Genomic DNA, 27,139 nt, shown 5'->3' on the forward strand with positions numbered 1-27,139 from the left:
GCCACAAGTGACAAATATTACATTAGATCTTATGTTGTCTAACAAGTCACTTTAGTTTTATTATAAGAACCACTAAAAATAGCATCAAATATTAATGAGGAAGCAGATTCTCTTTATTGCTAGATATACCAGTAAAGCACCAAAAGAAAAATTGTTCCAATTTTTAATGTAGCTCTAGTTTTTATTTATGCACCCTTGCACATTTAGCTCTATTTTCTTGGGCCCAAGCTATTTTTCTAAATTGAAAAGCAAAAATTTAACAGTAAAACAAAGCAAGCAAGCACATAATATAAATTGTCTAATTTAAATGCTTTAAGTCAACATTTAAGAACTATTTTAATGGCTAAGTCATTGTTCCAATTTTAAGTAGCTTCAGCGTTCTGACTTGGTCTCTACAAAGTACTTATGGTGTTCTTACTAAAAATAAAAAGGAAAGGGAATTATTTTGCCTTTTAATTATTGTCTATTATTTTCAATTTATAAGTACATTAAATACATGATGTATGTCTTTTGTATCACTCCTCTCTGAATATGTACTCACTTATATCCATGAGATCATACTCCACACAAACTCCTAGCAATTGCTATTCTACTTTGAATGACAAAGAATATATTATCTTTTAAAAAAGTGCTATTTAAATAATTAATCTTGAGCTAGGAGCTCCCAGAAGACAGTGCAACTATTTTAGAAAGCATGACTAGTTCCTCAGGATATGCTACCTACATTTTTAATTTCTGGAATAAAAGAAAATAAGGTTCCTAACCTCTCTCTGAACTAATCCTACATGGGCAGCTAAGCCTCCCTGGCAAGCAATTACTGGGAGTTGTGGGGGCCCAGTGAGGTGTGTTGCTAACAGTGTGAGCAGGTTTATGAGATTTGTTGGTCCATGTGAAAATCTTGTTAAGTATGCTCAAATCAAGGACAACTCTTTGGGCAGTATAAATCAAATGAAAGAAAAATACCCATTCAGGGAAACTTAAACAATTCCTTACTTAGAATGCTAATATTACAGCCACAAACAGGACCTGAATGTCATTTAAAAATTCTCCCTACCCAAGATCTTTTGTTTTTTGGGGAAAATAAGCTGAAAAACAGGAATGGGCACTCTGAATACATGAGTGGTTTAGTTTTAAGACCCCATGCTGGCTGCTCACCGGGAAAGGATTAAGGTTAAGCTTTGCAAATTAGCCTCCTATCTTGAAAGGAAAAACTATGCTGAAACATTGTTTTTTTAAAAAATAAAAAAACAACAACATATAAACACATAACCAGAAATGTTATCCAAATGATCTATACAACTTATGAGACCCAAAGGTTCCATTATTGTGTTTTCTCCTGTTTAAAGGGAACAATATCATCAATAAAATACTAACTTTTTTCAAGGTTTAAGGCCCTATCACTGGGCTGCTTAGATATGAAATATCAGATTTGGGGAGCTGGATGTGATTCTCTTGCCAATTAAGAAATAATATGGATTACCAAGAGAGATGGTATACACATAAAAAATAAATCATGGTTAAACTACTACCTGAATGATGTTGAAAAAAAAACCAAAACCCTCAAACTTGTGGTGGGGCTAATCAGGTCAATTTTACTGATTAGAAACATGACACTTGATTGTGTTAATTTTCTCCTTACTTGAGAGACTCCCTTTCAACACCATGAAAATGATACTCAAGTATAGAATAAGAGAAAGAACTTCACCATTCCAAAGATTAATTTTGACTGTAGAGAAAACCCAATGAATCTCAAACATGTGCCAACTGCCAAGAAGTGGTACAAAGAGGGAGGAAGAAGAATAGTCGGGATGGACCCGGCCAAATTGGCTTCAACACCAAGGGACCCATGTGGTGCCAAGGGAAAGGCTAAACAGCTAAATCCAGTTGAAAGACCTATCAGGATTTCATTTGTAACCACTCTCCTACCTCCCTCCTTTCTACAGAGTGTTCCAGCCACTTTTTGGGCCTTTATTATTTTATACTAGAGGACTGCACAATAATTTTCCTTGCTATTAAATTGGTCTTCCAAATGCACACTTCCAGCATGTCCCTCCATTGCCGTCATATCCTTCCACCATGTCCCTAATTCATGGCATTCCCACGCCCACAGAACGAAACCGTCACTCAGTGTTCTCTGTAAGCCTGGACCAATTAGAAGACTGGTGTTGGCAGTTGATGCGTATACCTTTTGGACAAATAATTTTTCTGAGCTACACTTTTCTTATTGGCAAAAAGAAGGAGCTCATTGGATAATAAGTGTGAGAGAGCAGTGTAAACCACAAAAGTTGAATAAAGGTGCAGTCTTTTCATTACTAATTCAACACATTTTCTGGTACTCTTCTTCTCCAAGTCTAATCCCCTAAGTATACTTTATCACTATTTACCCTTTTTGTTTATGATTTCTGCCACTTGGAATTCTCTGTTTCCCACTCCCTCTTTGCTACCTGGAACAACAAAGTCTGCACGATTTCCTGCTTCCTCCCCTAAACCTCCAAAGTAAGCAATAAATGATAGCTCTTGTTCATGAAGTACTTATGAGCATTTTTCTAGGTGGTTCACGTTGTTCCCCTAACCGCCCTGTAATTGCTCCCATTTTATAGGGTGCTTTTTCCCAGGTCATAGAGCAAGGGAGGTCCAAAGTTGGAGGTTGGCAGGCCAGTGCAGTGGTTAAGGAGCTGTGATGATTCCTGTTCACTCACTGCATTCCCTTTTATATTCATGTACAAGAACAATAAGGCTGTGTTCAATTAAACAGCAAGAATGTCCATTGCAGCTGTATATTACTGGTAACGAGGCAGAAGGGGCTGGCTGTTAAAGGAAAAAAGAGAAACCTTCAAGATATGGTCAAAGAAGAGAGATGAAGATGCCTATTTAGCTGGCATTTGAAAAAATGTGCCTCTATTTGTTTTGAGAGTTTAGATTCTATGTCACTCTACAGCATCCAGAGGTTTTATATATGGACACATACATTATTTCATCCTTTTTATCTAACTTGGCATTGATACACAAGGAAGGAAATAAAATCAGGGCTCTGTCCTTTGGGATTAGATTGGCCATCATCACGCCAGAGCCACCACTCACATAGCCTGGGGCTTGGCTCTGTCAGTGTGGCTAGAGCTGCAAGGTGGGTTGAAAGCATGCTTCGGGTTTCACTCATTGGTCAAATAGTTGAGAACTGGGCTGTGAGTGCTACCTGCTCACCAAAACCCATTCTCTGTTTCCTTCTGGGCACACAGAAGGCTGCATCGCCCAGCCTCCCCTGCACTGGGTCATGTGACTGAGGTCAATGGCATAGGCAGAGGTGTGTGCCTGTCTCAGCTTAGCTTACAAAGCCTCCCATTCACACTGCCCCTGCTTTTCCCCTCTCCCTCCACCGGAGAATGAATGCTAATGATCCCAGAAGCTTCAAAAGCTGCATGATGAAAATGGCACTACTATTATTTGTACCACCAAACCACGCCCAAACCAAGCAACCTGGAATATCCCCACTCTTAAACAAGAGACAGATTTCTATTGTGTTTGTGCCATTATATTTTAGACCTGTTTGTAACAGCTATTTCACCCACCCTAATGAATTCACGTGAGGGTCTGTGTTTCCTTGGGGCCCCAGGTGCAAATATGCACTGCCTGCATTGAGTTCACAGTCTACTCACAGTGTTGCTGTCATTGAATTGTCCTGGAAGGCAGGAGGAAAATGAACAAAAGCAAAGCCCAGAGCATCACACAGAGCAGAGGCAGGCAGACAGCCTTTCTCTGTGAAGGGACAGGGAGTATTTCCGGCTTTGCAGGCCATATCATCTCTGACACACATTCTTCCTTGTGTTTTTATTGTTTTTAATTACACTTTAAAAACTTAAACAATATTCTTAAAGGCCCGACAGAAGCAGACCATAAACCAGATCTGACCTATGGGGTACTGTCTGTCAATCCTCAGTCTAGAGTTTTTAAAACCAAAAGAAAAACATTTCGTAAGACACGAACAGTATATAAAATTCAAATTTGGGAGCATTAAATCAAGTTTCATTGGAACGCAGCCACATTTATTCATTTAGACACTGTCTATGGTTGCTTTTGCACTACTAAGGCAGAACTGTGTAGTTACGGCAAGCATATGGCCCATGAAGCCTAAAATATTTACTATCTGTTGCTTTACAAAAAATGTTTGCCAACCCTTGGTCTGGAGGTTCCAAAAGGGAGATTATCCTGGTTAAGTAACCAGATCTTCAGCAACTCAGTGAGGACACTGGTGTCCGGCTGCTTTGGTGCCATGCTAAGAGTTTAGCTTCTGCATCAACCAACATGGAAGAATATCCTCCACCAAAAGAGCTTGGAGTTCAGTGTTGTCCGCTAAAGCAGAGTAGGAACAACAATCTCTACTGGCAAACTGGACTGTTCTGATGAAATGGGCAATATAAACTGCTTTCAGTTTTTCTTTCCTCAAGGTACTGAGTGATCACAGAAACACACCCACAAGGAACCCTGTTTATCTAAACTCACTATGACAAGTGAGATCCTCTTAGAAACCTAGTAAGTTATAAAACAAATACTCAAGAGAACAACTACAAGTTCGTTAGGTGACACATGCTTTTCTAACTATCAGTTGTTGCCATTAATACAACTCTATGCGTGGACTTTTACATTTATGAACAATTTAATTTTTTTTTTTTTTTTTTTTGAGACAGGATCTTACTCTGTCACCCAGGCTGGAATGTGGTAGTGCAATCACAGTTCACTGCAGCCTTGACCTCCCAGGCTAAAGCGATCCTCCTACCTCAGCCCTCCTAAGTAGCTGGGACTACAGGCACATGCCACCACACCCAGCTAATTTTTGTATTTTTTTTGTAGAGATAGACTCTCGCCATGTTGTCCAGGCTTGTCTTGAACTCCTGAGCTCAAGTGATCTACCCGCCTCAGCCTCCCAAAGTGCTAGGATTACACACATAAACCACCATGCCGGGCCAAATTCATGATACAATTTAATTTTTAAAACAATTCCACAAGTCAAGTAGCTGGCTTTATGGATAAGAAAATTGAGCCCCAGTAAGAATCAATAATTTGCCTAAGGTCAAAGAGGTGAAAAGTCAGAGCTCGGATTTGAGTCTAGATCTACTTGAATTCAAATCTGATCCTCTTTCTATCACACTGTTAGGCATAGCGTATACTTGTAATTCATAAATTTGAGGACACTGCCACTATTTTACTCACTGGCCACTACGCAGGAAGTTTTTTTTTTTTTTTGACAGAGCAATTTCACCTACGTTCAAATATAACTGGTATTTATTGAACTTTTTTTATGCTAGACATGCTGCTGAGTAATTTTTACATTGGGTTTCTAACCTCTCCCAAGTTTCAATTTTCTCATCTATAAAACAGGCTTGATAACAGCACCTTCGGAGCATTAATGTTGAATTGAATGAATGCCGGGCATATAGAATGTTCTTAATAGAGTCTATGATTAAACATGTTAAGCTTTACGCTATCTAAGTGTTCATGTTTTGGTTTTTGTTGAAAATGAAAAGTGAATGCCCATATTCCTAAGATCCATTCTAGCCCAAATCACTATGAGACACAGGCGTTAAACAATAATAAAACGATAGTGTTGAAACAATCAAGCCACTGGGTGTAGATATCTTGGGTAATCCTCCCACAGGAGGGGGATCATGCCTGAGACATCAGCACAATTTTGATTTGAAATATAAGTTTGGGGTATATACTTGGATAACAATAATTGAATTACATTGTTTCTTATAAGGAGACCATTCAATGAAAAATAACCCAAGACTAGTTTTCTTCAATGAAATTCTGGAATTTGTTATTAGTTTTAAAGCAACTTTAAAAAAATGCATTAAACAAAAACAGCTAGGACAGACACTATTTAAAACATCCTAATTTACATAGCACTCACAGGCTCTTCAATTTCCTGACATGTTATTTGTTTTCCTCAGCCATGGCTGTACTGTATCCAGCACCCTTTCTTTGTCCCTATCACCTTTGTTATAAAACAAGACTTTCTTATAACACCCAACATGCCTTCTTCCCATAGCTAGGATTACATGGAAGGTGGGACATTCTCAAACTTTTTTTTTGTACACATTGCTGTAACATGCCCTAATTTTGCATTATATCAACAGGATCCTGTGTCCTCTTACTGAATGGCTTACTCATTGAGTTGCCTAAGCTACTGTGACTAAGCTACTTCTCAAGTATCTGGTTCCCTAAGAAACAGAACAGCGATCACATTGTCAGGTATTCATTCTTTATATACATGTAGAGTAAGGCTCAGCCACATGCTCCCCTTGACAACGCCCAGGAACACCACCAAATCTGTGCTCCTAAAAAGAAGTCTTGTCACTGAACTCCCTTAAGACTTTTCTCCTCAGTGCCCTGGGGGAAACAAAAGGAATTCAAGACATTCTGATCAGCTTGGTTATTATTACTGTTTGGAAGAATCCTTGTTGAACCACATTTTTACAAAGCTTGATGATCAGATTTGAGAGCCAATTCTTCTCAACTCTAATGATTTCTAATGAGGAGAGCATTAAGTAGATTTCCTTGCATGCTTCCAGCTATAATTCAACATCCTAAACCATGCATCTTCAAAAGTCACCCGGCCAGGAAAAGACACCTCCAGGCAATGAGACAACAGGCTGACCACAAGTGTTCAATACAAGGAAGGTGCTCAAAAAATGTTTAGGAAGAAATCAAACTAAGAGACTCCGGGGAGCCTCTAACCCTAATCTATGCAATGTTGACTGTGAATCTGCCATTTCCTGTACTGACTAGTCCCCCAAGTGCCCTGGGCTCACCTTCCAGTGGTTTCCTTGCCTGGTCCAAGCAGTTCTCTATAATAAGCATCTCAAACTTGTCCAACACTGAACTTTCCCTTTTCCCTCCAAATTGAATTCTTCACTATTTCAACAAATATACTGTTTCAACAAATATATGACTATTTTCTCAGTTGCCTAGGACAAAAATGCGGGAATCATCTTTCACTTCTCTGTCTTGTTTACTACCCACCACTCCAATCAATCCAAATCGTTTTTAAATCCAGTTCTCTACCTGCAATGTAATCCAGAGTCCAATAAATTCTTTCCCCCTCTACTGCTGGTGCATCAGATCACTGCTATCACCTCCTATCTGGACTCCCATTTTTCTTCTCCTACCATTAATTCTTAACACTTAGCTAAAGCAATCTAAAAAATGTAAATCAGATCTTCTCATATCCTCCGTTGTGGTCCCCCGATGATTTCCCACGGCATTAGCCCTGTTGACCGTGTGCGGCTGGGAGGCCCTTTGGAACCTGCCTTCATCCCTGACCACATCTCATTGACTCTCCATCTCCACCACTAAGCGTGGTCCCACCGGTCTCTGCCCATCAAACAGCAAAGCCTTTCTTGCCTCTGCACTTCCTGTTTCTTCTGCTGAAGAAGTTTCTGAGAAACACCCTTTCTCCTGATGACCGCACAGTAACTTCAGGCCATTCAGAATTCAGACCCAAAGTCACACGCAGGAAGACCTTCCTCAGAAACCTGGCTTTCTGAACTTCTTCCTCAGCCCCATAAACTTACCAATGAAGAATAAGCTTATATTTAAGAAACTCAAATAGTCTGTACTTTGGAGAATATATAAATCTGGCTTTTGGAAATTATATGAGATAAACCTTTTTATCACATGACCTAGAATGGGAAAACTAAGCTAAACAAACAAAAAAATTAACTACTATTTGATGAAACCTCAAAGTTCCATGACACGTTAAAAAATTAAACTCATGGTATTTGTAATACATTATTTAGAGAGTGTTTGGTCTAGACATGAATGAGAAATTGCATGAAGCCAGGTATTTCTAGGTTAAGTGTAAATTCCATGTGCAAGCCAATAATTTATGGCCAAAGACTGAGAGGTCAGTAGGTCATGGGATGCCTAACTCCTTAACTCTAAGCTGGCCTCTTTCATTGGCTAATAGAACACTCTTAGATAACTCTCTTTTGTATCAATGTGGCCCTTAGTGAGAGCTTTTAAAGATTTGAGAGTTTCTGGGTGGTTTTCAAATGTTCGTTTTCTAAGTGCCTACTCTTTTCAACACTCTTGTGTGAGTTACATGCACCAGTGTTCTCCTTAGCAGACAGCTGTAGGGGTTTTATAATGGCTCAGTTAAGGAGATCTTCAAGGTTCTGCCCACTAACTACATGTTAATATTTCAGATATTAATCTTTAGTTAAGTAGTTTTTCTAGAAATAGGAACAGTGATAGTATTGACAGAAGAAATAATACAAGAAAAAGCAGAGCTAATGTTTCTTGAATTCCTACTATGTGCTAATCACGCAGTAGAGACCATTTGGCTGATTGATTCTACAGCCTTATATTTTATAATCTGCATTTTTGTTGTCTTCTCATGGAGAATTTGCCGAACAATAAGATGGGACATATTGTGTTTTACCGACATCTTATCTCGGAACAGAAAGTAAAATGGTGGGATATTATTGCTCGAGCCTATTTTTGATTAGGTGTACCTTTAAGATGATGAAAAGGAAACCTAGGCTGTGAAGCTAAATTCCCCAGACTGTATATCCATAGCAGATACTCAGTGTCTATTTGTTAAAATAAGTATTTGTCGAAAGAACAACTACGTGGTCAAATGTGTAATAACAGTATGTGCATTTTAATGGTATTAATTCTAACACTTAATTGTGATAAACTGCTAGAGTCACTGAGACATAATAAGAATTCAGTCTCTAATGCTCCAAATAACTTAAAAAAACTAAGACTTATTATTTCTTTAATGATTAAAACAAGAGAAATGAAATATTAGCAAAATAACTTGAGAAATTACCTATAGCTACTTTAAATAACATTTTTGCCTGGAAAAAACTTATGAAATCATCAATATGCCAGAAAAGAAATTCCCAACTTTTGGGATACCCAAATGTACAACATGGAAACCAAAGTTCTACTCACAGAAAGTGGTCTGTAATATTATTCTTTATCTATAACACCAATATAAGTACTGTACAGCTCTAACATGGGCATATTGGTCCTACTGCCTTTCAGAGAATCAATCTTACATACCATTCAAATAAATTTAACCCAAGTAGCAAAGGACATATAGAGACATTTGTAGCAGTTGCTTTGAAGATAAAATACCAAAGCTGCTAATCACTGAGGACAACAGAAAGTGAAATATTTGCTCCACTAAATGTTAGGGAATAAAAAGACAGGAGAAGTAAAAAAGAGAACAGAAAACATCTTTCTACATCACTTATGTATTTTAATGTTTCATCCTAGGATAATATTGAATCACTTTTATTCACTGGGGTCTGAAGAAGCATGACTTTAATTGTATAAAGTGTATCTTATTGCCAAAGACCTAAAAATAATCTCTTCTTTGGCTCATTTACATATTTTTTACCTTACATATATATTTGACTATATAGTTATTTTCCATTTATATTTTAAATTTGTTACTTAAAGTTAAATTACATTCATTTGGACAATAAACAAATTAGAGGTATATTTACTCCAAAGAAATTAAAAACTGATGCTTCTTGGTACTCACCCTCCCATATCTGTTGGCGTAGGACCCAGTAAGCAAGGAGTGGAAAACAATGATTGTCTCATCCAAGTCCCAGATGAACACTCTCTACAAAGGAAGAACCAAATCAATGTGTCTTTGCCTTGGCTGAGAAAGCTGTTATTCAGTTAACTGCAACATGAAAAAGTCATCTTGAAATGGAAGATGAATGAAAAATCTGAATTTATTATTTCTAAAAAAAACACAACTGTTTCAAAGAGTATCTCCTAACTTTTCTCCAGACATAACTTCAGATGAGGTACAAGAGGATAATTACATTTATAATGTCAATATAAATATACGAAAGAGATAATAAGCTATGTCTTTTCTAATTCTGTAATAGAATTTCAGTCTCAGCTCTGAATACATGAAAAAAAATGAGTTATAACTAGTCTGTTTATAACTTGAGATAGAGATGAGCAACTGATCAAATATCATTTCTCTTTTCATTACCTCTGATCTCTGTTCATTGAGAAGTACTAAAATAATGAATCTTATGTTTTCCTCTTAGCAAGCCAAGTATTAAAATTGAACCCAAAGACTAAAACCTTACATAATCGATTCACCTTATGTTACCTATTGAGCTGTTATCAAAGGGATGGGATATACATTGTTCTTGCCAGGTTTTTTAAGTCTTCGGGGTTTAGGTATTTAACAACGTAAGCAGACACATTACTTATGCTCTTAGACATACTCTTGAAGTATTTAAAATGGGATCTGAAGGAATTCATTTCCAAAAGGTCTTTGGGGTAGCACAAAAAGCCTCCCAAGCCTGTTTTACTTCTTCCTGTTCCCACTCACACCAGTACATATTCATATACATAGATTCTGCTGGAAAATTTTCACTTTTTTTTTTAGCCAAAATAATCATGTTTTCCAACCATCAGATTTCACTCTGGCAAAAAGCAGAAACTTAGTTGCAGTGGATTGAAGGCTATGAAATCTACCACCCTTTAAGTTCTTACTTAATCCCTCCTCCTTTTGAACTCCACCAAAATATGTCTCATTAGATGACTACTATTTCAGTTTAGAACATTCCAGGTTTTCCTTTCTCAATATATACAAGTGTGCCTTTCATTTCAAAGTGGATTTTATGGCTGGGTGTGGTGGCTCGTGCCTGTAATCCCAGCACTTTGGGAGGCCGAGGCAGGTGGACCACGAGGTCAGGAGATCGAGACCATCCTGGCCAACATGACGAAACTCCGTGTCTACTAAAAATACAAAAATTAGCTAGGCTTGGTGGCACGTGCCTGTAGTACCAGCTACTTGGGAGGCTGGGGCAGGAGAATAGCTTGAACTGGGAGGCAGAGGTTGCAGTGAGCCGAGATCATGCAGCTGCACTCCAGCCTGGGTGACAAAGCAAGATTCTGTCTCAAAAAAAAAAAAAAAAAAGTGCATTTTATTTTATTTTATTGTTTGTATTTTTAATTTTTGTAGATACTTAGTAGGTATCTATAATTACGGGGTACATGGGATGTTTTGACACAGGCATGCAATGCGAAACAAGCACATCACAGAGAATGGGGTCTCTATCCCCTCAAGCATCTGTCCTTTGTGTTAAAAACAATCCAGGTACACTTTTTTAGTTATTTGAAAATGTACAATTAAGTTACTATTGACTATAGTCACCCTGTTGTGCTATCAAATAGTAGGTCTTATCCATTCTATTTTTTTGTGCCTTTTAACAAGTGGATTTTACTAAGTATTTCTAGTATGACACTTAATTAAAAAGGCAATGAGACAGAGCAGCATAACAGAATTTGTTCAAGTAGAATTGCATACTTTACTATATTTCTTTAGAGAGAAATAAACAGATGCTTTGCCATAGAGTTCATAGGGAAGAAAAAACAAATTATTGCTTAACCTATAGTTAATAAAGAAGAGAGAAAATACTACTTTATCTATTGTTAACATAAAAAAGAAAGCAGTAATAAAAGCATCTGATACCTTAGCCACTGCTGTTTACATAGCAGGTATGTAAAACTACCAGTTAGCTATTAAGACACCTTGCTGTTTACTTGGGTGTTGGCAATGACATACCTCAAGATCAGAATCTGGGGGAGGTGAAGGATTATTGTTTCTTCGGCCCCGTCCACGTGATTTCCCATCTGAACCTCGACGCAATCGATCAGAATCTGAATCTTTAATGGGTGTTGAAGGGCTGTGGATTGTGTTGTACTCTGTAGGAATATAGGAAGGACTTTCATCTTTTATTTCTGTCACCATGGTGCCAAGATTAATCTTGTTTAAATTCATAAGGGGAGTTTCAATAGTAAAGCACATTTCATTCTGCTGAAATCCTACATCGTCTTTTACTTGCACTGGTAAATAATTTATAAGATATCTGATTACAAGATTTGTTTTGAAAGAAAGTGTGATCAGGAGCAATTAAAATTTAATTGAAGGCGAGAGGCAACAGGTTGTACAAGGTTGCCTGCATCTTCCATGTGGTTCTCTGTGATTAGAGAATGCTCCCCACGCCTTTCCCCCGCTGCTCTCATTCATTCCAATCACAGCACCTGGCCATACCAAGAGGCTTACACATTTGCCTCAGCTGCGGCTCTCTCAGCTACAAAAAGGCTTCTGGTGCGTGCAAAGAGGTGAAAAGAAAAACCAGCTCTGGGGCAGGGAAAACTGAGTCATCAGGTAGATTTTTCTTTGAAAATTTTACATTCTCCATTTTCTCCCTCATTTTATGTGAGAACCAGCGGGTGACAAGATAAAAGGAGGGCAGATACACGGACAAGACCCATACTCCACACACTGTCCATCACCGACTCGTCCTCGGTCCTAGTCTCTCTTTGAACCAAACATCCAGAACCAGGCAGCATATGAAAAGTACTCATCTGGGTAACTCAGAGAAGCCATTGAAATAATTACATAGAAACCACAAAATAAAGAACAACCCCCAAAAGGCTCAAAGGAGGAGTCTGGCAGTGGATGTGGAGCTAGGGAAGATGCTTATCCTGTGTTCAGACTGAACAAAAAGCCATTTACTCGAACCAATTTAGTACTTTTTACTCTATCCAAAACATACATCAGAATATCTCCTCTTTTCCCAAATTCCAGATGTCCAAAAAGCTGGCTCACCCCACAAAGTCTTTTCCAGATTTCTGTACCAGATTTGATTTGGAATCTTTCCATCTAAGATGAGGAATGATTATTCTCACTATGATGTTGTTGAGGTTGGTCTATTTCACCAAACAGAAAACCACTGAGAACAACTGAAGGCCTGGTAGCCTTTATTAGCACACTATCAGCCTCAATTCTACCAAGAAGGCCATCCACGTGTCAAACTGCATGGTCTCAGGATTACCTCCATGCTTAAGTGCTTCTCCAAAACCTTGAGTCAATGTAGATAGGAAAAGGCTTTGACAGAATAAACTTCTGTTTGTAAATCACAGGAGACAGCTCTATACCTCCTATTTAATCTTAAAACCTAAATAGATTCCTATTACTTATAGAAAACATGCAAGAGTCTTCTTCTGTAACAAACAAGATGGTAAACTTCCTCATCTAAACTAGTCATGTGATTCTCACACCCAGAAACCACCATGACGACCTATAAGCTTATTAACTACAGTCAGAAAGTCCAAATAGACTCCACCCCATGGGTTAGTTTATTATTTGGGATGCATTTTTAAGCTGACTCATCTCACAGAATCATTACAATATAATGCCGGCTAGTCAGCTATCATTCTCTAAATCTATATTAATAGTCTTTAATAACAGAGGCAGATGTTCCAAACTGAGCCTCTCTCTTCCATGCTTTAAAGAGAATCAGCAGCTCCAAATGAGTAGAATTTTAAGCAGTCAAGTGGATTCAAAGCTGTTCTTTGAGGAAAAGGCCTTGGCCTTCCTTTTTAAAAAATATTCTGCAATGTACATCTCCATGCAGAACCAGATATTCACCATCTGAGACAAAACACACATCAATCTCTTCAATGTATTTCGATAAAAAGCATTTATTTTACAACCGGTACAGTCACTATCTAATTCAACCTGCACTTCAAGTACTTTACTACAAAATCTCTCTTGAATTGGAAGCTCTCTGGCTTTTGGAAGTTCGTATTTGAAGAGAAGCTAAAAGACATCGAGCAATGTAAGTTAGCATGTTACACCTTTTTCCTTGACTTACCGACAGTATAATTTTGTCCTAAAAGTCGTTTATCTTTCCTAGATTTTGTAAGCCTAGATTTCCTCCTCTTGATGGCTCATTCCTTAATGTTTACTCTATCCCTGCTTTAAAAAATCAATCTTTTAAAATATATTTCATCTTTATTATTATTACTTTTTTTTTGGACACAGACTAGCTATAATGAAATGAGTTACTTTTGTAAGCCTCTTCCAAAAGAAAATAAATTCATTCCGCAAAGTATAAAGTGAAAGTTTTAAATCATGTTATTTAAAAGTTTTCCAGGTGAACGGAAAAAAATCCTAAAAGATAGACAACCTGACATCTTTAAATATTAAAATACACCCACACTCCTACCTTGCAGGCCTCCACTCATAGAAGGAAGATGAAGATAAGTGACGCAAGCTATTTTTCAAAATCCTTTCCTTTTCTATGAGGTGGAATTAAATGCTTCTACTATTTTAACCAGCTTTCTAGACTCTTAACTTCTCCTTCCTCCTCCTAGTGCAAAACAACTCAAATACTCAAATAATTTAATCTTCTAATCCACCGACAGCTCATGTTTCGCTAAAATCCTCTCCAAATTGTTCAGGTTTACCCCCACTGAGATACTGGATGTGAAAATACTTTGGAGGGCATTCACTGATTTTAACAAATGTGGAGTGGATGTCACGTTCATACCATGCAGGCTCTGTACCAGGAGCATGAAGTATGATGTAGCAAACAGAAATGGTTCCTGCCTTCTTGGAGCTTAAAATTCAGAGGAAGGCATTGACTTGTGGACAAAAATGAGAAATTGCAAAGTAATGTGGAAAAGGTCACAATACAGGAAAGGCAGAATGCTAGGAGAACACAGAGGAAGTCCACATAACTCAGATTTGCAGGCTTACAGAAGCTTCCTGAAGACAGAAGACAAATGCAGCAGTGAAGAGGGAATATGACCGTGTCAGACACAGCGTAAGTATGTGTGAAGGTAAAGCGGGAGAGAGAGAAAGACAGGGAGAGCACGAGAGCAAGTGAGTGAACAAGAGCAAGCGCGTGTGAGAGTGCATATCATGTTTAAGAAATGAAAATAAAAATTCAATCTGACCTGAGTCTACAGAAGAAGAACACAGAGATGAGGCTGGAGTGGCAGGTAAAGAATTCAACAAGGGAGTGGGGGCTCCCACTCCACGTAGCAGGGTGCTGGAGAGGAGACTGAGAATGGGAGACCAGCCAGGAGGATAATTCAGTGATCCAGGTGAGAGATGGTGATGTAGGTGCTGGGCATAAGGAGATCTGAAGTATCATTAGGAAGTAAAATCAATAACTAAGTGGATAAGGAAGAAAGATGTAGTAAAACATCATGCCCATGTCAGTGGTTTCACAACTGGGTGAAGACTGTAATACAAGGTACGGGACTTAGGAAGAAGAAGGCATTACAGGGAAGAATACAGGTGAGGATTCAATCCAGCTTTGAACATATTGAATTTGGATGGGCTGTGGGCATCCAAGTAGAGATGCCCAGTAGGCTGCTAGACTGCTCTGAAGCTCCAGAAAGAAATATGGGCTGGGTTTAGGATTGGAAACTGACACCATATATAATTAAGGAAATGAGTGTTGTTAAAGAAATGCAGTGTGTGTACAAGGGATGAGCAGAGAAAGACGGGTGAGGTTTGAAGAGGAAAACCAAAGTCAATGTATGGCAGATGAAAAAATATGTCAGGAAGGAGAGAGTGATCAATAACTTCAGATCACCCAAGAAACAGGTTAAATAAAGACTGAATCTGAGTACTTTAGATTTAGAGTCAAGAGGCATTTGGTCTACATGGCAATAATACAGATTCAAGAAGTCAGAAGAGTGAAAGAACGGGGTAAAACCCTAAACTGTTACTGATGACCCTCTAATGGCCAAATCCAATAATTATTTTTTAGTGTTCAATCTTATTTGACCCCTCTGCAGCTGCGCTGACCACTTGCTCCTTTAAATCATGTCCACATCAGAATGTCTTGACTTCTCTTTCTCCTGCTTTACACTATCCCTCATCAGTCTCTTTGGAGGGCTTGTGCTCTGACCAAAGTGTGAATATTGGTGTTCTCTACATCCTGTTATTGGAAGTGCTCATCTGGGACAAGATACAGATTTTGCATCAGGATATTAATCAACACAATGTTTCCTTCATCTAAAAGTCTTGCTAATATTAAAAATATAGTCAGCTGAAGAAAACAGTATGTAACATGGTTGATTACTTAGTAACATGGTCGATTACATTCTGAAGCAAATCGTTTGTTTTCCTGCACTAATAATAAACAGTTGGTGTACAGGCAGCCAGCTGATGGACTGTCTTTTGAGCAGCAGTGCACTGGAGTTTCTTCCATGGCCCTCTTATCTCACTGCAGGCTCTTAGTGCTTGGTAATATCTGTAGGAGGAATTTAATGATGCCCCCCAAGCTGATAAATTCTAAAGCTTTACCTTTTGATCTCCTGACCTGAGTATACCACTATTTCTAGACCTCTCTACCCAAGTATTCCATGGATACCATAATGAAACTTGTACCAAAAGGAATCCTCCCTATTAACAAGCTGAATTAATGGTACCAGTAACTATCCACTTTTCCAATCCAGAAACTCCTTAGTGTCTCCATCAAATTAAGACTCAGTTCTGTGGTTTTTACTCCTAAATACTTTTGCTATAAGTTCAGGCTCTCACTGTCTCTTGCCTTAATTCTTGCAACTGGCTATTTCCAGGATTGATAGGCTCTGTCTTCCACCTATTTTCTGCACTGCCATCACAGAGGGTGGTAAGACTCTTCTGCTCCAGCCTTATAGTATGGAACAGGAAAGACAGTCTAGATTTTAGGGCACTGAGCTATGCCCTCAACTGCCACATTCTGAATCTTGACTGCACTACTTACTAGTAGTATTGCTTGCTCGTTACTTAGCCTTTACATGACTCAGTTTTTTCATTTGTAAAATGGGAATAAATGGGGTAAAACTAATATACACGTAAAGGTACTTGCAGCTGCACATGTCGCTAGCACTCTACGATGTTAGCTACCTGAAAAAAGTCTCCTTCAACAACCTTATCTCTACTCTCTCTTCATAGTCCACTTCAGATAGACAAACTTAGTTCTCTCATTTCTCTGAAGGTGCCATGCTATTTCATGCCTTCTCACTTGCTTCTTTTTAGTTTTTAGAGACAAGACCTTGCTTTGTCACTGAGGACGAAGTGTAGTGGTACAACCATAGCTCACTGCAGCCTTGAATTCCTTGGTTCAACGGACCTGAAATATATATCTTTCAAGGAACTAGGACTACAGGCACATGCCGTGACACCAGGCTAATTTTTTAAAAAAATCTTTTGTAGAGATGGGGGGTCCTGCTAGGTTGCCCAGGCTGGTCTTGAACTCCTGGCCTCAAGCAGTCCTCCTGCCTCAGCCCCCCAAAGCACTTTTACAGGCATGAGCCAATGCACCTGGCCCTTGTCGCCTTTTCTCAACTCCTTACCCTGTCCCTTGTCTGAGAAATTCCTATTAGCCTCTGGAGATCAAACTCAACAATCCTTGTGAATTCTCTAAATTCTGGTACCTTCTTTGTAATTATGTACTCTTATCTCTATTATAGGATTATAAAATTTTTGCAATTATTTACATTTGTGGTGGATAAATAATTTGATGGAATTATTTTGAGCAAATGTCCATCACTCCTACTCTGGGAAAACAGAACACAGTGGTATTCATGTTTGCATACTGAGAACACAGTAAGTGCCTAGAGTGCAAGACAAACATTAAGAAATTGGCAATGGGAAGAATGTTTCTTCAGTCTAGCATTTACTCTATTAAAGCTATAAAGGTAATCTATTTCTACAAGACAGCAAAAATATTTACAAATGAGAAATAGCTATAATTAAAAGCTCATTTAAAAGTTAATGTTTAAACATTAAGTCATAAAATATTAAAATCCACATAAGATAATTAAAATTTTACATTTATAAATACTACAGATTCCCATAAATTCTTCAATATTAAAAAGAAAAACAAAGAACTGGAACTCAAAAGAATCCATTTAGTTCCCCTGAGCTAGTAACATCCTCCTTGAGGCCGGGCACGGTGGCTCAAGCTTGTAATCCCAGCACTTTGGGAGGCCGAGACGGGCGGATCACGAGGTCAGGAGATCGAGACCATCCTGGCTAACACGGTGAAACCCCGTCTCTACTAAAAATACAAAAAAACTAGCCGGGCGCGGTGGCGGGCGCCTGTAGTCCCAGCTACTCGGGAGGCTTAGGCAGGAGAATGGCGTAAACCCGGGAGGCGGAGCTTGCAGTGAGCTGAGATCTGGCCACTGCACTCCAGTCCGGGCGACAAGAGCGAGACTCCGCTTCAAAAAAAAAAAAAAAAAAAAAAAACAAACATCCTCCTTGAGCCTTGGGGAAGTTACTTCCATTTTTTCTCGGTTCCCACTCTCCTTGTTTATCAAATCGATGACAGCCTAGATTACTTAGCTTTAAAATTCTATTACCTGTGGATGTACAACACTTACCAAAGCCTCATAATGATTAGTTCTTTGTCTCTCTCTCTCTTAAGTAGATTAGTTATCTTCATATTAATCTATATAAAAGAACTTAGGCAAACTCCAACCCTCAAAACCCATCAGTGTTTGTTGCCTACTATATCTAGCCCAAATTCCTTATGTGGTTTTATTTCTCATGCCTCCCTTAACATGCTGTTTTCTTATACATATTGCCAAATAGCTTTCAAAGGATTGTATCAATTTAAATTGTGTCTGTCTAACCATAACCATATACACATTGGCTGTCATCATTTTAAAGTCATTGCTATTTATCGTACACAGAATAACAGTACATAATTTTTAATTTGCATATATTAAAGATGCTTGTATATACTTGCTTAAAAATTATATTCCCTCTGTGAACAGTCTAAATCCTTTGCCAATTTTTAAATATTCCTTTATTGATTTATACAAAATAGTTTTAACCTTTTTTCATATCTGCTGATACTTTTCCCAGCCTGGTATGTCCTTAAATTATGCTTTGCTTCACAGAAGTATTTTATTTTTATGGAGTCTTGCTGCACGACATGAAGGCCTGGTTGGCTCCTGGAAGATTTAGGGATAAGTGTTCACATTTATTCTAAGGGTAGTGGGGGATTTCTGATCTAGCTTTACACCCCCGGGACTACATATGCCAGTAGTGGTTGCGAGGGAAGTAGAATACACAGTTCCTGCAGGCTCCCTTCTCTGTGCTTTGGGAGGGTGGAGGCCCTCCTCACTCATATCGAAGTCTAAGTGAGGTGAAAGACTACTCTCCCTAAACAGAAGTAAGTAAGTGAACTCCTAGCCGAGAGGAAGCTCTCACCACATGTACAATGACATTGGACTGAGGCCAGGGCAGCTACGATCTCTGGCAAGACCCTGAATCTGTCTGCTAAGACAATATAGCTTACGACATAAAGTGCAGAGCTTTTCATGAAATCCTTAGAAAGATGATCTGAATTTAGTGAACATGAGACAGGTTAATCAATAATCATATTCTATTTGCCCTTACGGGAGACTCACACAAAAAGAACAGAGCATATCACTTCCCTAAATGCATTTACCATCATGTTCAAGACTGAAGCCTTAAAGCACACTGTACACGTGAGCACGAAGTAGATGTCAGAAAACAACTGACTCTAAGGCACCCCTGAACTTTGAGACTCGCAAAAGCAACATAAGTATATGTAAAAGTCATTTAACAGAGGTATACCAAGGCCAGATCAGGAAGACAGACTGTAGAGAGGCTGAATTCTAAAAAGGAAAGGATATTATGGTTCCTCCTTGGCATTCCCCATAGGGAAGCAGATGCATCAAATTTGATGACATTGGTCAAAAGAATCATATACATCCATTGGGCATATTTTTGGTTATGATTTTAAAATTAGTTTTCCTATGGGGGAAAACACTGGTGAAGCTGAATTGAATTACTTTAAAGCAAGTGAGTGGGATTGACCCTTACTCCAGGGATGGACAAGGTAAAAAACAAATGTAATCAAAATTACCCAGAACTTCTCTAAACCAGCTGCACTGTGAAAGTCAAAGGCAGTGAAACTAACCCATGGGACGGTGTGAGTACAGGTCACAGGTGTATGATGGGGCATGGAGACTAACTTGCCAACGCTATAAACATTTAATTCTCCTTTGTGTGTGGGGGGGGCTGGGGAGGAGAGTTCCTATACTCTAGAGCAAGGCTCAGTAAATTTTTCCTGTCAAGAGTAATACAGTAAATATTTTAGGCTTTCTGGGCTACACGGTCTCTGTTGCAACCATTCCACTCTGCCTTCATAGCAGCATACAGAAATGCATGACAGGCTATGAATTCTGCTTGGGTTGATACAGGCACCAGAAATACACATCTTGTGACTGATTTTTTGATTTCATCTCTAACATAAAGGCCAGGTGCAGGCACTAAGTCTGCTGTCCCAGGTCTGGGTCCCTGGCCATACTTGTTTACCAGACTTTTTATAGTCAGCTGAATCTAAGGGACACAAACTCAACTTACTTGAGCAGGCAAGCATACCAGTGACTCCAGAAAATGAGCTAAGCTGAGTTTCTGAGAAAAGAAAAACTCAAAGACCCTACCACTGTCAAGCCATGCTGTTATGTAAGAAAACCAGGAAATTCAAGTGAAAAGGTGAATGAAAAAAGGATACATAGACCTTTACAATGAACACTTGGATTTTATCTGACTTAAAGTGACCTCCCATAGCTGAATCTGACAGATGTTTCTAAAAAACCCACCTCTAGTCTTCTAGACAACATTGCATAAAATGCATTCTCCTCTCCTGTAAGGCAGTTAGAGGGAAGGGCTGGCCAATGTTCAGCCTCTACAGTCAGATATCCTCAGAGTGAAAACCAAAATTCCTTTTATTCCTAAAATGTCTAAAGCAATTGCAGTGGTGGCCTAAACTTCACGTTTGAATTCTCACATGACTGAGTATAATGTCATTGAAACCAAATGTTCACAACACGGAATGTATACATGTGTACACATTCATTCAGCTAACTTGCTTTTTTTCTGATAAAAGGAGAACAGTGTTGGGAAACTTTTTGTTTTCCTTTTTTTCTTTGTTTTTTTTGGAGACAAGGTCTCACTCAGTCACCTAGGCTGCAATACTGTGGCATAATCACAGTTCACTGCAGCCTCGACCTCCTGAGCTTAGGTGATCCTCCCACCTTAGCCTCCCATGTAGCTGAGTCTACAAGTGAGCACCACCATGCCCAGCTAATTTTTTAAGTTTTTGTAATTTTTATAGAGATGAGGTTCCGCCACGTTGCCAGGCTGGTCTTGAACTCCTGGGATCAAGTGATCTGCCTGCTTGGGCTACCAGAAGTGCGAGATTATAGGCATGAGCCACCATGCCCAGTGAAAAACTCCATTAAAAAGGTCTCTATATGGTAGGTTTTTAAAAACAATCTTTGAAACGACTCAATTTAAAGCAGCTACAAAACAGGTCATCCTCCCTTTGCATTGGATCTAATTTACCCATACTACTCTTTACTGTTGCAGTTTTGGGAATGAATGGGGAGGTTTTCTTATGTTATTTTGTTTTTTCTGAGAATTTTTTTTTCTTGGATGGTCATTAATGCCACCTCATATTCACAATGGGCTGCAACCTCCAACACTGCTGAGGTTCCCTCTGTCCCACCATTGTGCACCTTTCTCTTCCTACAGAGGGATTTGTGGTATCGTCATTTAAGAGATATTGCTAGTGAACATTTTGCTCCTAAAAGTTTCTGAATATCTCTGATGAATCTTTCTGTTCATTTTCTTACAAGAATCCTTAAACCTCCATCTCTGCTAATCTGTGAAGATGGTGACTGCTGCTTAGACTCAGTCTCAAACATCTGAAAGAGGAAAATAGGCCAAGTTTGTCTCTGCAGGGAGTTTTGTCTCTGGCCACTGCCATGGGCCTGCTGACTGTGATTCGTGCATCACTGGGGTTTGGTCAGATTTAACAAGTACCTGTGGCTAAGGCCAGTCTCCTGGAGGTGCAGCCTGTGCACTCCCACAGGGCTTTATGTTCAGCTGGGCCTGCCACTTGGTTCAGTAGTCTGCTGTGCTGTCTTGAAATTCTTTATTTTTGAACAAGGGGCCCACCAGTTTTGCAGCTGGTCTTGCCGGCGGCTATCACAAATTCCTAGGCCAGGGTAACAAGCACTACCTTTGGATTCTGTGGTATGACAGAGCACCTATGTGCCAGGCAACATGCTCAGCACCAGGGATGTGACTGAGCAGGATGATGGTCCCTGACCTTGTAGAATATTGGCCCTGCCTATATTTATTATGCACCGGGGTGTCATGAGCAATACCATGACACAGCTTGCTACTCTCTTATTACCAAGGAACCTGGCTTCCCATTCATTGAGAAAACAGAAGCAACCACACTCTCTACTCTCCTTGCCAGGCTCTCCCCACCTGTAACTACTCTGTATGCAGTCTGCCTCCCCTCAGGTTATGATGGGTGGACCTTCTGTATTCCTAAGGCCAACCCCTCCTTTTGGCATGAGACTCCAGTGCCCTGTCACTGACTCCACTCCATGTTCCTTTTACTCTAGATAACCCGCATGTGCACACAAGCTAGATAGATTTCTTGCCTAAAAAGCATCTCCCACTTCTTCCTCTAGGTTCTGCCCTCTTTCTCTGTTGCCTTATAGTGTACGGGAAAAGTCACTGAAAGAATTGAGAATCCCTACTGCTTAAACTTCCTCTTATCCCATTTTCTCTTGAACCCACTTCCATCATGCTATTTTCTCTAATGTTGCTCTTTGTCAAGATCACCAACAACATCCACTCTGTCAAACCAAATAGTCAAGTCTCAATTTCCATATTTCTCTGCCTTTTGCCAGTGCCACACACAGTCGATCATGGCTTCCTCCTGCAACACTTAAGTTCCTTGGCCTCTGAAAGGCCCTGTTCTCAGTTCTCCTCCTGACTCCCTGGGTGCTCTTTCCCAATCTCCTTCTCTAGCTCTTCCTCTTTTCCCAGTTGGCTCACGTTTGGGAAGGCCCTGGGCTCAGTCCTTGACTCCCCTTCTGTGTTTGCTCCTACAGTCCTAATTAACTCATCCACACGCACAGCTTTCAGTGGCTTCCAGATGTTGAAGACTCACAAGTTTAGGCCCTAACCTGTCTTGTAAACAGTAGACTTACTTATCAAACAACTGAATCACCACCTCCTGTTAGATTTCTAACAGGCAGCTCAAACTTCACATGTGCTAAGCAGAAGCTCTGATCTCTTCAGCACCACCTTGTTTTCCTTTTTCCCATCTCAGTAAATGGCAAGTGCACTTTTCTGGCTGTTTGGGCCAAAATCCTTGGTGTCATCCACCGATTCTTCTCTTCTCCTCCCCTTTACATTCAATATATTGACAAATCCTGGTAGTTCCACTTCTAGTGTCTTTAGAATCTGACCACTTTCACCACCTCAACCTCTATCCCTGAGCCTGGCCACCTTCACTTCCTACCTAGACACAGGCATCATCTCTTAGTTGACTGCCTTGTTCCCATCTTTTGCCTTGTTGCAACTTATTCTCTGTCCATGACCAGAGAGATTATTTTCAAGTGTAATGAAATCATGCCATGCTTCTGCTTAAACACTGCTCATGTCATTGAAAATAAAACCCCAAATCCTTCTCATGCCCACAAGGCCTTCTACTACAGCTTCTCTTCCTCCCTGCCTTCACCTTCTCACTTTCTTTTCCCAGAGGTTCCAATGCCTTATGGGGCTTCTTTGCTCTTGCTGAATCCACAAAGCACAGCCCCACCTCCAGGCCTTGGCAACCACTGTTTCCTCTCCCCAGAATTCTTTCCCCAGATATCAAGGTGGCTCTCTCCTCCCTTCCCGAAGGCTTCTGCTCAAGTGTCACCTGATGGACAACTCTTCCGAAACAGTTTACCTGCCCTAACGCTATTCTCCTTACTCAGCTGTTCATCCTTCCAGGCACTCTGCCGGATGCATTTTATATGTACTTATCATCTGTGCCACCAATAGAATGTACGTTCCCTGAGGGCGGAGGCTTGATTTTTGTTCACTGCAGAGTCCCATGTGTCTAGAACAGTATCTGGAACATATCAGAGGCTCAATAAACTTTTTTTTTTTTTCTCACAACCTGGCATGTGGAGCATCTCTGGTTCACACAGCAAAATGCACATGATCACTGATAATCCCCAAGGGTCTGTTTAGCACTCTCTTGAGGGATGTGTCACAGGGAAATACTTATCAATGTGCTTCATGTTCATTAGGGGACAGCATTTCTCTGACAGGAGAACTCTGACACACTTGGTTCACTATCCCGTCCCGTCCTCTGGGCTCAACTGATTGAAACAGTGCAAAGCCAGGAAGAGATAGATATCAAAGCAAAAGAAACTTGAGGCTGGGTTCAGGGTTGAGAAATGGAAGAGTGGACAGAACAGGGCTTCTTCTAGGTTTGCGAATGTTTCTACCCAGATCTGTTTAGGGATATATTACTGTCCCCAGTTAATAGATAAAAAGATTGAAGTTAATCAAAATGAAGGGCTACCAGCTAGGCTGTACCACTGTCAGGATCTGAACCCAGCCAGGCCTGTCTTCTCTAAAGCCTCCAACCCCACCTCAGACACCCTCCAGACCTGAGTGTTCTCAGAAACAGCATCATTTCTCCAAGCATAAGTCTCACTTGTCAATGAGGAGGCCAGAGACAGGCTGTGCAGCCTCTGATGGGTACCTGCCTGGGGACTCTTGGCTGCCACCTTCTTCAGGAGGTTTGGGCCTAAAGGAGAGGGGCTGCCCACAACCAAAGCTTGGCTGCATGGGTGATGGAATCCTCACTGACTCTAGTAAGGGGAACTTCTTTCCTTTCACTGTTTGGGAAATAACCCATCTGCAGAGAAGCTGAATCTTGCAAATTTTGGTGCATTTGCATATCCTCCCTAACTTACCAGACATAACATGGAAAATGGATTCATTCCAATTTCACCATAGTGGACAGCATAACCTATAAGTTAACACATTAGGGTTGCATACATTCCAGAGCAGCCTTGATAGCTTGTAATTTATTGAGTTATCTGGACTTTTTCTGGACTTCAGTTTCCTCAACAGTAAAATGGGAACAAGCACCATTGTGAAGATTGTATCAAATAATGCATGCTAAAGTGTTTTTATACAAGTGTATTTTATTTGTGTTGTTGCTCTAAGTCAGTAGTTCAAAATCACCCCTCTGGGCTGTTATCTTATTTGTAAAGAAGACCATAAAGTGATATTCCAGTTCAAAAATGCTTTCATCCTTTAACAAATTTAAATATAACTTAACGGAGTTTTGGTGGAAACGATATCCTGTCATTAAGCCCATTTAAAGTGGTCTATTTCTCTAGCCTCAAATAAATATCCCTTCCCTATCCTCTGTCCCTCACACTTTCACATCCTCCAATGCTGAGAATTTCACCTTTGTTAATTTCTTCTTCAAATACTTATGTAAGAAATCTGTTCTTGCACTCTTCCTGAGGACTTTGTTTCTTCTAGCATGGCATTTTAAAAATGGAACTTTTATTAGGTTTGGCTGTATACATAGTTGTCTTTGGTGGCAAAATGCTCCTGAGGACAGTGAATGGCCCTCTTGTCTTCTGTATCTCCACAGAACCCAATAGTACTTTGAAAGTAAGACATGCTCAATGGCTGGGTAATGAAACTTTGACAAACATCATTAAAATCTCATTTCCATATGTCAGTAGGAGAAACTGCGTTTTCTACTTTTCCTTCAAGTAGGGAACCATGGGATGCAATTTAAGAGCACAATTAAGAAATATATCTCAAGAGAAGTGTGCTTTCTTGGTAACCTTTATCAATATAAAAGCTGAATCAAGGGAATTAATTAGATGAACAAGTGTAGGGGAAACATATACTTTAGGAAAAACACTAAATGAGAAACTAGAGAGACTCAGTGCAAACCCTGTAGTTCTTAGAATGTTTGAAGGCAGAACATTTAAGAAGTGGTAGGCATGGGAAAAAAAGAAATTGCAGAAACTGAAAACAATATTCATGATAGAGAAAGTGAATTCCTTACATTGGGAGAGATTTTACCATGGGCAGCATGCTTTTTAAAAAAATATATGAAATAGCTGAACTGAAATGAATAACATGTCTGCCTATTCATTAAACAGGTAGGTTTGGAACTTTGAGCAAAGAGAAGAAATGATAAAGAGGTATGTGCTCTTGGGAGAATACAGTTATATGAAAATACTGAAGAGATTTTTGTGTGCATATTAACCCAAAAGGCTTTTTTTGTGCATATCAGGTTTTCATGCAAATATTAACCAAAAAGTTTCCAAAACTGTTGTTGTAACAAAGTAAGTACTTCCTGAGCATGTCTGTTCTCTGGTTCTTATTCTTGTTGAATACAACCTTTTAATTCCTTTTTTTTTTTTTTTTTCTGAGACAGAGTCTCGCCCTGTCACCCAGGCTGGAGTGCAGTGGCAGGATCTCAGCTCACTGCAAGCTCCGCCTCCCGGGTTCACGCCATTCTCCTGCCTTGGCCTCCTGAGTAGCTGGGACTGCAGGCGCCTGCTACCATGCCTGGCTAATTTTTTGTATTTTTGGTAGAGAGAGGGTTTCACCGTGTTAGCCAGGATGGTCTGGATCTCCTGACCTCGTGATCCGTCCGCCTCGGCCTCCCAAAGTGCTGGGATTACAGGCATGAGCCACCGCGTCCAGCCCAACCTTTTAATTTTTAATTTGTTTCTGAAGAATTGATATCCCACTTTTCTAAAAGAAGGGTTTAAGATAACCCACCAAATATATACATGATAACCGTCATCTTTTTTTAAAAAATGAATGAGTACACTAGAAGAAAAATGTGGATCAGAAGGGGAAAATGGAGCCCGTGAGGAAATGGACCACACGGGTCTTCTTGAAGTCCATACAGGGCAAAGGCAGGAACAGTTCTATGGCTCATGGTGTGCATAAGATGTGACAAAGAACTTCTTCACAATAATGGAGGTGTTCTCCATTCACCCAGGTACAAACCTGCACATCCTGCACATGTAACCCAGAACTTAAAATAAAAAATGTAGGTGTTCCCATTATAGAGATGGGAAGGAAACACTTCACAGAACTGCTCACTGAGGAATACAGTGGAATGCCAGCAGCACACCCTCGTAAACAAAACAGCAAGTGTCCCAAGATTCTTCTAAGGCTGATTATTGCTGACTCTGTAACTCTGGAGTTCACTACTGCAGAGTGCAGAACCCTGGAATAAGGAAGGCATCTTGAGGCTAAAACTGAAAATATCTGGAGGCATGCAGCCATGACATATTCTTATGCCAGCTGACAGTAACAAGTTTCTCCTTTGAGTTTTAAGCGGCAGTGAGGTAAGAGGGTATGCGAAGGTGTTATTTGCTGGGTTGAGTGGGGGAGGGGGAGACTCAT

General features: G+C 39.8%; 1 protein-coding gene across 4 annotated transcripts in view; it reads right to left on the minus strand.

Moving 5' to 3' along the window:
- EYA1 (EYA transcriptional coactivator and phosphatase 1) overlaps positions 1 to 27,139 on the minus strand; it is a 165,223-nt gene that overhangs the window by 63,038 nt on the left and 75,046 nt on the right. For all 4 annotated transcript variants that reach the window (XM_033202795.1, XM_033202798.1, XM_033202796.1 and 1 more), the window contains exons 10-11: positions 11,609 to 11,748; positions 9,554 to 9,637 (exon numbers count right to left, since the gene is read on the minus strand). In XM_033202795.1, coding sequence (XP_033058686.1) covers positions 9,554 to 9,637; positions 11,609 to 11,748 — 224 coding nt within the window. The remainder of the gene's footprint in view (positions 1 to 9,553; positions 9,638 to 11,608; positions 11,749 to 27,139) is intronic.

Source organism: Trachypithecus francoisi, unplaced genomic scaffold (assembly GCF_009764315.1).
Source record: "Trachypithecus francoisi isolate TF-2019V2 unplaced genomic scaffold, Tfra_2.0 Lachesis_group7, whole genome shotgun sequence".
In the NCBI taxonomy this organism is placed as follows: domain Eukaryota; kingdom Metazoa; phylum Chordata; class Mammalia; order Primates; family Cercopithecidae; genus Trachypithecus; species Trachypithecus francoisi.